At 39.7% G+C, this 14,562-nt stretch overlaps 1 protein-coding gene across 1 annotated transcript; it reads right to left on the bottom strand.

Annotated features, from left to right (window-relative positions):
* Positions 1-7,178: 7,178 nt before the first annotated feature.
* Positions 7,179-7,744, bottom strand: LOC122689218 (spermatid nuclear transition protein 3-like). Its single transcript, XM_043895441.1, has 2 exons — positions 7,623-7,744; positions 7,179-7,441 (listed from the first exon to the last, which is right to left on the bottom strand). Exons 1-2 carry the CDS (start codon positions 7,737-7,739, stop codon positions 7,226-7,228), a joined length of 333 nt encoding a protein of 110 aa, XP_043751376.1. The 5' UTR covers positions 7,740-7,744; the 3' UTR covers positions 7,179-7,225.
* Between the last annotated feature and the right edge of the window lie 6,818 nt (positions 7,745-14,562).

Here is a 14,562-nt window from a genome sequence, read left to right as displayed (position 1 = left end):
GGCAAAGGAGTAAAAAAAAAGTAATTCAATTTCTAAGAAAAAGTTAAATATGGGTCTTCTTTCTTATCTAACTAGCCACTGGAGATTGACTATGTTTAAATAAAAATGGAAGCAATCCAGTTGGGAAGGAATACATAAAAATACAAAAAAGAAAGGACACGATAAATCCTATTAAAATGGCAGGATGGCATTTGTCCAGAACATCATAAGATGATCACTCTTAGATAGCAGGAAAGATATGTACTTTATTGTAACAAAAGAAAGGGAAAAATTGATGGGTACTCTTAAAGTTCAATTGTGCCTCCACCCCCCAAATTCATAAGTGATGGTCTTAAGATCTAGTAGCTTAGAATGTGACCCTATTTGCAGATTAGGTCTTCATAGAGTTAATCAAGTTAAACTGAGGTTATTAGGGTGGGTCCTAATCCAATATAATTGGTATCCTTATAAAAGGGGGACATTTGGTCACAGTGCCACACAAAGAGAAAAGAGGATGTTAAGAGACATAGGGAGGAGACAGACCAAAGAAGTAGGAGGCAGACTTTGGTGTCCTGGGGACACAGACTTTGGTGACATCTATTTTGGGGAGCACATTCTACCATAAGGATACTGGTGCTGGCCAATGCCACCTTGAATTATCACTAGGACTTGGCCCCACCTACCAGTCGAAGCTCCACCTATTAGTAGGCCAGCTTCCATATGTCCCCCTGAGACCCCTCATATCCCTGAACCCAGACCTGGCAACCAGAGGGCCCAGAACCTGACCCCATCCACCTGTGGGCTGGCACTAGCCCTGGGACACACGCTTATGGCCCCTGAAGCCATTGGCATGGAGATTTGGCCACACCCACCAGCAGGGTGACACCAGCTCCAGGACTCCCAGAGTCCTATGGTCAGAAACCTTGGGATCCAGCCCCACTCACCAGTAGGCTAGCATTAGCCCCAGACACAGCCTCTACTATCTGTGCATGGGGAGTAGCTCTGGGTCACCTTGGACCCCTCATACAGCTACCCTGAATTCAACCCCACCCACCTATGGGCCAGCTGTAAATCTGGATTTAGGTCCTACTCACCAGCAGAGCCACTTCAGCTCTGGAACCTGCATCCAGCCACCCTGAGACCCAGCCTTATTCATCAGCAGGCTGGCATCAGACACAGGGTGTCCTGGGCCATACAGATGACTCACCAGCAATGGGCAACCTTCACATAAGCCCACAGCTAATGTAATACTTGGCTACTCAAAGGTGAAAAGCTGAAACTAGTTTCTCTAAGATCAGGACTAAGACAAGGATGTCCACTGTTGCCATTTCTATTTAACATAGTATTGGAAGTCCTAGCCACAGAAATAAGACAAGAAAAAGAAATGAAAGGCACCCAAATCATAAGGGAAGAAGTAAAAATGTCATTATTTGCAGATGACATGATACTATATATAGAAAAACCTAAAGTTCTCACTAAAGAACTATTAGAACTCAGCAGTGAATCCAGTAAAGTTGCAGGATACAAAATTAATATACAGAAATCTTGAATTTCTATATACTAACAACAATCAGAAAGAGATATTAAGAAAACAATCCCATTTATAATTTCATCAAAAAGAATGAAATGTCTGGGAAGAAATGTGAGGAGGCAGAAGACATGTACTCAGAAAACTATAAGATGCTAATTAAATAAACTGAAGACAATACAAAAAATGGAAAGATAGCTTGTGCACATGGATTGGAAGAATTCACATTGTTAAAATGACTGTACTATCCAAAGCAATCTATAGATTTAATGCAGTCCCTATCAAAATACCAATCATATTTTTCACAGATCTAGAAGAAATAATTCCACAATTTGTATGGAAATATAGAAGATATCAACAACAAAAACAATATTGAGAAAGAATAAAGCTATGAGGTATTATGCTCCCTGATTGCAGAATATACTATGAAACTACAGTAATCAAAACAGTATGGTATGGGGACAAAAACAGACCAATTGAACAGAGTAGAGATCCCAGAAATTAACTCCCACTTATGTAGCCAATTGATCTAAAACAAGGACAAGAATATACAATGTGCAAAAGACAGCCTCTTCAATAAATGGTGTTGGGAAGACTAGAAAACAAGCACATGAAAAGATGCTCAATATCACTAATTATTATAGAAATGCAAATAAAAACCACAATGAGCTATCACCTCACATCTGTCATAATGGCTATCATCAAAATGTCTACAAATAGCAAATTTTGGTAAGGATGTGGAGAAAAGGGAACCTTTGTGCACTGTTATTGGGAATGTAAATTGGTGTAGCCACTATTAAAAATGGTATGGGGGATACTCCAAAAATTAAAAAGAGAACTACTATGAAGTCCAGAAATTCCACTCCTGGGTATATATTCAAAGAAAATTAAAACACTAAATCAAAAAGATATATGTACCCCTACATTCATGACAGTATTATTTATGATAGCTAAGATATAAAAAAGACCCATCTAGTCAAAGCTATGGTTTTTCCAGTAGTCATGTATGGATGTGAGAGTTGGACTACAAAGAAAGCTGAGCACTGAAGAATTGATGCATTTGAACTATGGTGCTAGAGAAGACTCTTGAGAGTCCCTTGGACTGCAAGGAGATCCAGTCAGTCCATCCTAAGGAAATCAGTCCTGAATATTCATTGGAAGGGCTGATGCTGAAGCTGAAACTCCAATACTTTGGCCACCTGATGTGAAGAACTGACTCACTTGAAAATATCCTGATGCTGGGAAAGATTGAAGTTGGGAGTGGAAGGGGACAACAGAGGATGAGATGGTTGGATGACATCCCTGACTCAATGGACAGGAGTTTCAGTAAACTCCGGGAGTTGGTGATGGACAGGGAGGCCTGGCATGTGCAGTCCCTGGGGTCATAAAGAGTCAGACACGACTGAGCACCTGAAACGAACTGAACTGAACTGAAGATGTAAAAGCAACATAAGTGTTTATCAGTAGATGAATGGATAAAGAAAATGTGGAACCTATATTCATGAAATATGAATTAACTATAAAAAAGAATGAAATCTTGACATTTGCAACAACATGGATGGACCTAGAGGGTATTGTGCTAAGTGAAATATCAGACAGAGAAAGACAAATACTGTATGATTTCACTTCTATATGGAATCTAAAAATCAAAACAAATAAACATAATCAAATAGAAATAGACTCATAGAATACAAAGAACACACTGGTGGTTGCCAGAGGTGAGATGAGTAAGAAGGGTGAGTGAAACAGGTGAAGGGAATCAAGTGGCACAAATTTCCACTCATGAAATAATCATGGAGATCTAATACATGGAAAGGGTTATATAGTCAGTAATACTGTGATAACTTTAAATGGTGACAGATGGTAATTATTTCATGTTGATGAGATAAATTTCAAATCACTGTATCTTACTCCTAAAACTAGTATTTTTGTACTCAAGCATTTTATTTATGTTAGGATAACATATCATTTTTTCTTTGCATTTTTAAAAAATTATTTATTTTTTAATTAAAGAATAATTGCTTTACAGAATTTTATAATTTTCTGTCAAACCTCAACATGAATCAGCCATATGTATACATATATCCCCTCCCTTTTTAACCTCCCTCCCATCTCCTTCCCCATCCCACCCCCCTAGGTTGATACAGAGCCCCTATTTGAGTTTCCTGAGCCATACAGCAAATTCCCATTGGCTACTTATTTTACATATGGTAACGTAAGTTTCCATGTTACTCTTTTCATACATTGAACCCTCTCCTCTCCTCTCCCCATGACCATAAGTCTATTCTCTATGTCTATTTCTCCATTGCTCTTCTGTAAATAAATTTTTCAGTACTATTTTTCTAGGTTCTGTATATATATGCATTAGAATATATTTATCTTTCTCTTTCTGACTTACTTTACTCAGTATAATAGGTTCTAGGTTCATCCACTTCATTAGAACTGACTCAAATATGTTTCCTTTTATAGATGAGTAGTATTCCATTGTGCATATATACCATAACTTCTTTATCCATTCATCTGTCAATGGACATCTAGGTTGCTTCCATGTTCTAGCTATGGTAAATAGTGATGCAACGAGCAATGGGATACATGTGTCTTATTCAATTTTGGTTTCTTCAAGGTATATACCTAGGAGTGGGATTGCTGGGTCATATGGTGATTTTATTCCTAGTTTTTTAAGGAATCTCCATACCGCCTTCCATCATGGCTGTATATATGTCAATTATACTGCAAATTTAAAGTGAATGAGTACAGGCTCTACTACAAAGCTACAGTCATCAAGAGAGTATGGTACTGACACAAAGACAGAAATATTGATCAATGGAACAAAATAGAAAGCCCAGAGATAAACCCACACACCTATGGACACCTTATCTTGGACAAAGGAGGCTAGAATATACAATGGAGAAAAGACAATCTCTTTAACAAGTGGTGCTGGGAAAACTGGTCAATCACTTGTAAAAGAATGAAACTAGAACAATTTCTAACACCATACACAAAAATATACTAAAAATGGAATAAAGATCTAAACATAAGACCAGAAACTCTAAAACTCCTAGAGGAAAACATAGGCAAAACACTCTCTGACATTAATCACAGCAGGATCCTCTATGACCCACCTCCCAGAGGAATGGAAATAAAAGCAAAAAATAAATGAATAGGACCTAATTTAACTTAAAAGCTTTTGCACAACAAAGAAAGTATAAGCAAGGTGAAAAGACAGCCTTCAGAATGGGAGAAAATAATAGCAAATGAAGCAATGGACAATGAATTAACCTCAAACATATGCAAGCAGCTCCTGCAGCTCAATTCCAGAAAAATAAATGATCCATTCAAAAAATGAGCCAAAGAACTAAATAGATATTTCTCCAAAGAAGGCATACATATGGCTAACAAACACATGTAAAGATGCTCAACATCACTCATTATCAGAGAAATGCAAATCAAATCCAGGATGAGGGACCATCTCACGTTGGTCAGAACGGCCCCTATCAAAAAGTCTACAAAGAATAAATGCTGGAGAGGAACAGTGTGGAGATTCCTCAAAAATTTGAAATGGAACTTCCCTACAACCCAGGAATCCCACTGCTGGGCATACACACTGAGGAAACCAGAATTGAAAGAGACGCGTGTACCCCAATATTCATCACCGTACTGTTTATAATAGCCAGGACATGGAAGCAACCTAGATGTCCATGGGCAGACGAATGGATAAGCAAGCCATGCTACATGTGCACAATGGAATATTACTCAGCTATTTAAAAGAATGCATTTGCATCAGTTCTAATGAGGTGGATGAAGCTGGAGCCTATTATAGAGTGAAGGAAGTCAGAGAGCAAAACGCTAATAGAGTATATTAACACATATAAATGGAATTTAGAAAGATGGTAACAATGACCCTATATGTGAGACAGCAACAGAGACACAAAGGTAAGAACAGACTCTTGGACTCTGTGAGAGAAGGCGAGAGTGGAACAATTTGAGCAAATAGCATTGAAACATGTATGTGAAACAGATCTCCAGTCCAGCTTGGATGCATGAGGCAGGGTGCTCAGGGCTGTTGCGGTGGGATGATCCTGAGGGATGGGATGGGGAGGGAGGTGGGAGGGGGGTTCAGGATGGGGAACACATGTACACCCATGGCTTACTCATGACAATGTATGGCAAAACCACCAGCATATTGTAATTAGCCTCCAATTGAAATAAATCAATTAAAATAAAAGAACTTTAAAAAAATTAAAGGGCAGCACACCCAGGAGGTCTTTCACTCTTATCGATTTTAAATCACATTCAGTGACTGACTTTGAATCATCAGTGGGGTCTTCCAGGCGTTACAGCGCCAGAAAGATTGAATTAGGGAGCTGCAGCCCAGGTCAAAGATAACATATCATTGAGTTAAAATTTGAACTCAACTCTTTGGATGCTGATGGTGAAACTCTGTGTTTTGGTTGCTTCTAAAAAGTTTTCTGAAGACACACAGGATTCTCATCTTCAGAGCCTCTGCCTTATATATCTCCATATTTGTTTAACTTCTCCTTGGAATTTTTAAAACATTTCAAAATGAAAGTTAACACCAAATTAAATATTGCATACTCTTTCTTTTAAACCATGATAAACTTGTAGAAGTTGGACTAACAAAAGACTTTATTGGGGAAGAAAGTTTTACGACTGGAGTTGTTTAGAAATCCTAGGATATGGTGATGATTACAAGACCAAATTTTACTCAGTCTTATATATATATACTTATGTAAATTTCTCTGTACAGACTTCCATGACTGTCGAGTGGATAGAACTCCATGCTTTCACTAGAAGGGCATGGATTCAATCCCTGTTCAGGGAACTACGCCTCCACAACATACATAGTACCCCCCACCCCTCCCCACCAAAAAAAAATTCTCTGTAGAGGGTGATCCTGTTTGTAATGTGCACCGGGATTGGGCCACAAGCACTGGCCTTCTTTGGGAATATAATGCTCTCCAAAATTTTCTTAGCAAATAGGTGGCCTAATCAATATTTGGTTTGTTCCCTCCAAACATTATTTGAGTCCCTGGGAGTGCTGGTTGTGGGTTTTAGTTGTATCAGCACTTTGTGCCTTGTGAGCCCCTTTAGCTGACAGCATAGGTGAGTGATGTAACAAACCCCATTATGAGGTAGGTGGCCAGGAGGTGATTTCTGTCTGCCTTTCTCAGGGGGAGTTTCACATTCACCGCCCCCATGTGAAAACCCCTTCCCATCTGGGCCTGGCAATCTAGACCCTAATGTCTTTCCACACCCCAGACAAAGGCAGGAACACCACACCACTACTCCTGGCCCTTGAAATCAAGTGTTAAGCAGGGTTATCCATCTTCAGTGCAGACTCCTGACCCACTCCACACCTCTACTCTCTGGCTAACTGGGGACCGACCCCAGGGTCTGTTCCCCAACCTCTCAGGACCCCATACCCTCCCGTTGCCAGTGCCCACCTCTTCTCTTCTCTCCCTCCCTTCCATCAGAAAATTCACACACACACACAAATATCATCTTTTCACCATTTGATGTTTCTTTTATTTGCAGCCATCAGCTTACTATGTTCGCGTGAGAGTCTTTTCTTGGTTGGCCATTGCTAAGAATGCAGACCTCTGGAGACACATTTCTAAACTGTCTGACTTTTGCTAGTCACTTACTGGCTGCCCAGGTTGTACTTCTCCAGAGTCTCTTCTTTTGGGGCGGCTGAGCTTATTTTCTCCTTTGATTCTGCCTCCTTCCTTGACTCTGCCTCATCTTTTGGTACCTTTTTTGGCTTCGATTCAATTTCTTTCGTCCACAGCGAGAGAAGAAACAGTTTGCTTTTCTTGTTTTCTTCACCTTCGTCGATTGAGTGGCATACGATCGGATTTTCTTTCTGAGGGCACCTTGTAGGGGTCTTCTGGCCCTCATGGTCATATTTCGTGCCTGCAAGACAAGACAAGTGTATTAGTTTTGAGGAAAGGACATAAAACCTGAGGTGGAAGGGAGACTTCATGAGAAAGGGATGTGGGCTAATGAGGGCTTTTGTGCCAGGCATGGGCAGGGTAGAGGTCTTGGGCAGCAAAGTCAGTGGAGAACATGGGAAGCTTAGTTGGAGTCATCTTACCTTCATACTGCCTCTGCACCTCCTTTGACAAAGGGTCTTCTTTTTTCCATTCTTCCTTGAAGCAAACCGCGTTGCAACTCTTCTTGACTGCGGTGGCTTCCTGGTTGCCTTAGTCATGATGGTGCCAAGAAGTGGCCTAGCCCAGACTCTCTGCCTCTGACCTCCCTATTTATACCCTTGGAGGACAATGAGGAGCCACACCCTTCAATCTGATTGGTCCGTTAGGCACTGCGCCAGCCAATAGTAGCTTGGGGGGCTTAGACATCACAGTGCACCACTGTGCCCATCAACATGGGCTAGTGGATGCTGAGGGAGGCCGTGATGTAACCTTCCCACTGCTGACATGTCTGTGTGTCTGATTCTGGGGAGTGGTGATTCAGGGGCATGGTGCTTCTCCTCATGACTTTCAAACTTCCTTTCTGTTCTCTTTATCCTTTGACTTATATGTGCCACTTCAACACTCCTGCCTCTTTCATCCCTCTATGAACATCTGCCGAACCCTTTCTGTCCCACTTCATCCCTTCAGAGTCCTCTAAGCACTTCATCTCTAGATCACCTTCTGCCTGTTGGGGGTTCCTGAGGGGCTTAAGGAACTTAAGAGCAAGCACTTAAAGTGGACAAAGGTAATTAAGAACAGGTTGGATGTTTTATCTACTGTGATGAGCTTTAGCGACCCCCAGACTTGGTGAATCCTCTCTGTTGCCCAAAGTTCAATACACAGTCTCCAGAAGATTACACATCAGAGCAAAGACAGTTTTAAATGTCTCCTCCACTAAATTTTTTGGGGACACTTCAACTCTCATATTGAGTAGGGAAACTCAACTTGCCCCATCTAGCAGAAATCAATTCCTGATTGTTTTTTTTTAAAGGAAGTTGCTCAAAGTCAAGAGTCAGTTCACCAGTGCACCACTGACTCTTGACAGAATCACTTCCCCAGTCACTCCTCCTTGACCATTATCAGTAGGTAGGGCCCATTGCAGTGCTGACCAATAGCTGAGCAGGAGAAGTATCTGTAGGTAGGTCCCTGAGAGTTGGTTGCTTGTGGGTGGAGCCAGTGAGGGACTGACCAATGGCTGAGCAAGTCCTGTTGCCTAGTAACAGGAGGCGGAGTAATACGGCACGGCAATGGCTACCCGCGAAGGGCTCTGCCCATGTTGCTCTGTTACATAAGGACACTTTGGGTCCAGTGTGCCGGCATCTTTTTGACTGACTCCTTTCCAACCTCAGATTTTTATTTCACATACTTTTTTAACTTTTGCCTATCATTCTTTTGGTAATATTCCCAGGCATTCCTTTCACCAGCACTTATCTCTGTGCCCCTCCAACCGCTGGCACTTGATCACATGTTCAGCATATAGTATAAATAGTTCAAAGCCAACAAGAATGTGCAGGCCAGCCCACGTTGAAAACTACTTTCACAAACCTTAAATTCACAGTGATTCTTTTTCTATTTACAGTATAACAGAGCAGGATGAGCACAGCCTTAACAGGTAGCCATTGGTGTGTTCCGTTTCAACCCACCCTGTTCCTTGGCAACAGGTGTTGCCCAACCATTGCTTGGTACCTCAGAGCGCCCCAGCCACAAGCAATCAGTTGTAAATGAGTGACTGTTAACTATCCTGCTTAGCTATTGGGCAGCACTGCAGTGGGCAACGCCCACAGATTACTGTCAGTGAGGGACCATTGGGGAAGTGATTAAGTCAAGGGTGGTGTGGTGGCAATCAGGAGGAGACTGAGATTAGAGGCAGATTCAGGCCTTCTTCCAGAGGCCCTGGAGCTCATGCAGACTTGGGCCGGTGGGTGAGCTGGAGGGCCAACGGAATAGCCTGGGGACTACATGCTGTAGTGCTCTTTAGTTCCTCTTTGTGTCTGCCTTAAGGGTGGTGTCGCCTGCATATCTGAGGTTATTGATAGTTCTCCCGGCAATCTTCCAGCTTGTGCTTCATCCAGTCTTGCATTTCTCACGAGGTACTCTGCATATAAGTTAAATAAGCAGGATGACAATATACAGCCTTAACATACCCCTTTCCCAGTTTGGAACCAGTCTGATGTTTCATGTCCGGTTCTAACTAATGCTGCTTTCCCTGTATACAGAGTTCTCAGGAGGCACATAAGAGGGTCTGGTATTCCCATCTCTTTAAGGATTTCCCACAATTTGTTGTGATCCACACAGGACAATGCTTGAGTGTAGTCAGTGAAGCAGATGCTTTTCTGGAATTGTCTTGCTTTTTCTATGATCCAACGGATGCTGTCCATTTGATCTCTTGTTCCTCTGCCTTTTCTTAGTCAAGCTTGAACATCTGGAAGTTCTTGGTTCATGTATGGTTGAAGCCTAGCTTGGAGAATTCTCAGCATTTATTAGGTAGTGTGTGAGATGTCCCTATCCCCACAGTCGTGTCAAATCAAGTTCCTTCTTACATTAGTCTGGATTTGTTTTATTTAGTTGCAAAAATGGACATAAATTCTTTGGTGTAATGCTTATTTCCCACTTCACAGGTATTCATTCACCCCCTGCGGAATTTCAGGCACTGTTGTGGGTGCTAGGCGCGCATCGGGAGCCAATACGCGGGACCCTGGTTTCATGGGGCTTACATTCTAGTCAGTGAGGATGGAAGGTTAATACTAACCACAAATAGTCAATTATACAGTATAGAGAGAACCTTATGAGTTTTGAGAAATGGGGAGTTTTTCCTCCCCAGAGGATAATGACGGAAGGCCTTATGAATCCAGGACATTTGAGCAAAGACTTAATTAAAGAAAAGAGGGAGTGACTTTGTGGCTATCTTGGGCAATAAAGACTGGGGAGAGGAAATGGCCAGGGCAAAAGCCCCCAAAAGGCATTGTCTATGTCCTTTCCATAAAACAAGGAGGCTGGTGCAAGTGGGACCAGGTGAGTGAGGACAAGACTAGAAAGTGATGAGCTGCTGATGAGAGAGAACAGGGCAGGAGAAGGAGGAATGTAATAGTAAACATCTTTCCGTTTACATGATGAATTGGTTCACCATACACAAACCACACTGGGCTGTGGTGGTAAAGAGGAGAGGCATTTGTCATAGCCTGATGGCAAGGAGTTTGGGGAGGAGTACTTTTCAGTAAAGACACCTGACATGAATCCTGAGCCACCTAAAGTAGATAGATCACCAAGTGGAAAGCTGTGAAAGTGTTTCCCAGACAGTGGGGGAGAACCTGCACAGGCATCGAGACCCAAGAAAGCTGGTTATACATGCCTTGTATATAACTGGAATCTACGGTATGATGGGGAAATTGTGAAGAAACGTGGCCTTGGAGGAAGAGGGAAGAACTTGATGGGACACCTGGGCATATGCTAATTTAATGTCTGGGTTACCCTGCTTCGAAAGAGCATTATTAATGTTTTCTAGCTGTAAATATATACTCAAGGCAAAGCGGTATGGAAATTGCAAAAAGGAGTATACAAATGAAATTAGAGAACACCAATAAGTGTGTCAATAGACATATATACTGTTCATATTCTGTCTTTGTTTTTCTAGCTAAATGTTTATGACATATATATTATATATGTTATATAATGCAAAATGTATACATATAATACATATATTTTTGGATGAACATATGTACATCAGTGATTTTTTTTAATTTATACAAATTGAATCAATCTATATGCTATATTGTAGCCTTCCTTTTCTATACCATATGCTGGGAGAATGTTTCCACCTCAACAAACATGCAACTACCAGTATTTCTGAGGATTACTGGGGTGTTCAAATGCTTGCTTATCTCATACTCCAGGCAAGTGCTATGAAGACAGGAACCATGTGCATCTTGCTCACTGGTTGCTTCCATATCTTTTCTATTATAAACAAGGCGGTAATAAACTTTGGGGTTCATGTATCTTTTCAAATTAGTGTTCATTTTCTTCTGATGTATAGCTAGGCGTGGAATAGCTGGGTCACATGGTAGTTCTATTTTTAGTGTTTTTAAGAAACTTCCACGTTGTGTTCCAAGGTGAGTGCACAAATTTACATTCCCACCAATTATGTACAAGGGCTTCCTTTTGTCCACATCCTTGCCGCCATATGTTATTTTCAGACTTTTTGACTTGATGATAGCCATTCTGACAGCTGTGAGGTGATATCTCCTAGTGATTTTCACTTCTGTTTCTCTAAGTATTAGTGATGGTCAGTGTTTTTCCATGTGCCTATTAACTCATACAGTCAGTAGTCTTTCTGATCTGGTTCTTTAAGTTAAGTTGAAAAACTTTCAAGTTCTTACAATCATCAATAGCATGTCCCTTTTTCTTGTTGAATAGTATTCCATCGGATGGATGCACCATTTGTATATTGGTTTACCAGTTGAATAACATTTGAGTTATTGCCAGTTTGGGGCTATTATTAATAGAGCCACAATAAACATTGGCGTGAAGGGTTTTATGTGAACAGAAATTCATGTTTTACGTGGGAGTTATTTAGGAATGGGATCACACAGTTTTCCAGTGTGCAGATATTTATGAGTGATGAAAAACATTTCCCAAAGGGTCTTTATCATTTTGCATTCTTATGAGTCACTGAGGAGAGTTTAAGTTTCCCTCTTTTCCTGAGAGTTGTTTTATGTTCTCAGTTATTTTATTTCTTTTATCCAAGATACAATTTGCATACTTAATATGCCTTCAGTACTAATTACTAATTATTTTAATTAATTTTATGTGTTTATGAGTCATCTGTACAACTTATGTCATATCTTATGTCAACAATTGCTATTCAAATATTTTCCCACATTTTAATTGGTTTGTTTGTTCTCTTATTAGTGAGTTTAAGAGCTCTTATGTATTATGGTTATAATATATTTTATATGAATATTGATGTAAAATATATGTGTATTTGCATAACCACCTCAAGATAGAGAACTATTCTGTAACCTTAAAGGAATTCCCTAATACCACAGTCTTATATTCTTTTTCCATAATCCCTTATGACTACTGATTTCTTTTCCATGTCTCTAATTTTGTCATTTTGAGAATAATATGTACATGGAATCATCAAGTACATGCCTTTTTGAGGTTGGCCTCTGTTTTACTTTGGCATGCACTTGAGATTCATCCACGTTGTTACATGTATTAATATTTTCTTCCATTTTATTGATGAGGAGTGTTACTGGTATGGTTAACTGTGTGACTGGTATGGTGGTATGGTTATGTAACTATGGTTAAACCACAGTCGAACCATTCACTCATTGAAGGACCTCTAGCCTGTCTACATTTTTAGGTATTACAAACAAAGTTTCAATGACAATTCATGTAAAAGCTTTTATGTTCATTTCTGTAGACTAAATATGCAGGAATACAACTTCTGGGTCAAATTATACTTGAATGTTTATAGCATGTTCTTTAATAAAGTGTCAAACTGTTTTCCAGGATAGCTGTACCATTTTATACTCTCACAAGAAATGTATGAATAATCCAGTTTCTCTGCATCCTTGCCAGTTTATTGTGTGGTCACCTTTTAAAAATGTGTAGCCACTTTGATAGATATAGAGCGGTTAGAACTCTTTATAGTTTTAATTTGCATTTCCATCATAGCCAATATGCTCAGCATCTTTGCCTGTGCTTATTTGCCATTGCTGTGACTTCTTTGGTCAAGTTTTTGTTCAAGTCTTTCAATTATCTTGATCGTTTTCTATTGAGTGTCTCTTTTCACCTGATGACTTTTAGAGTTTTCAATAAGTGTTTTTCATTCCCAATTAGTTTCCATGCAATTATATTTGTTGGAGCTTTGCACATGTAAAATTATTCATATTTTATGTTTACGCATTCAGACACAATGGATTTAGCCTAAATTTGAGGAACATTAGTTTCTGCATGGCTTTCTTCTAGAACTATATGATATTTTTACTTTTTCTATGTACATTTGGTTTTCCATATATATGCCAATATATACATTTGTAAGTATCTCTGTGTAAGTCAAGATAGTATACATAGGCCACATCCTAGATATAGGATACATCTATAGAAAATATTCTACTTGTTTTGCTCTTTGAGAAAGACCCTATCTCTGAAAAGTAATTTTAATACAGAAATGCAGGGAAGTTGACTATTGATTTACAGAATAGACAGGGTATCTTGGTAAGACAGCCAGCCAAAAGTCTGTCAAGTTCTGGTACGGTTGTACAGCTGAATGTAAGCATTTTGTAAATCTAAAGCTTTTTTTTTTTAAAATTAATGTTTAGGTATGGAGATTCTATAAATAGGAAAGTATTATCACATATTAAATTCCTACATTAAGAGCTTTGGAGAAATGTTCAATCAGAAAATCATGGAATATACTGATGATATTGGTGTAATTGCAGGTTGGACCAGACATTCATCAATACTGTATAGAACTGCAGTGTTTCAAAGGTTGGGGATGAGATTATGGAAAGAATCCATATCATTCTTAGTATTGATCTACATAGAAAAATAAATTATTCATCAGTAGTTGTATCAGTATAATTAAAAATAGATTGAAATCTGCAGAAAAAAGCAAATTGATGTCTACATTATATATCACAAACTAGAAATCTGTCTTCCATTTTAGCCATGCTAGCTCTTCAGAAATGAATAGTCTTTTAATGACAAATGGAATTGAGGACTAGTTAGAAGGGAAAATATTTCATCCTTTCCCTTGCTCCATCATGACTGAAGACAAATTCTGAAAGTTCTATAGAGATCACATAACTAGAACAAACAATTTCATAATTTCTATGGAAATACAAAAAACTTTGGATAGCCAAAGCAATTTTGTGAAAGAAGAATGGAACTGGAGGAACCAACCTGCCTGACTTCAGGCTATACTACAAAGCTACAGTCATCAAGACAGTATAGTACCAGCACAAAGACAGAAATACAGATCAGTGGAACAAAATGGAAAGCCCTGAGATAAATGCACCCACCTATGGACACCTTATCGTTGACAAAGGAGGCAAGAAA

This window comes from Cervus elaphus, chromosome X (genome assembly GCF_910594005.1).
Source record: "Cervus elaphus chromosome X, mCerEla1.1, whole genome shotgun sequence".
Classification (NCBI taxonomy): Eukaryota; Metazoa; Chordata; class Mammalia; order Artiodactyla; family Cervidae; genus Cervus; species Cervus elaphus.
The sequence above is the reverse complement of the archived record's forward strand: the minus strand, read 5'-3'. Positions and strand labels throughout refer to the sequence as shown.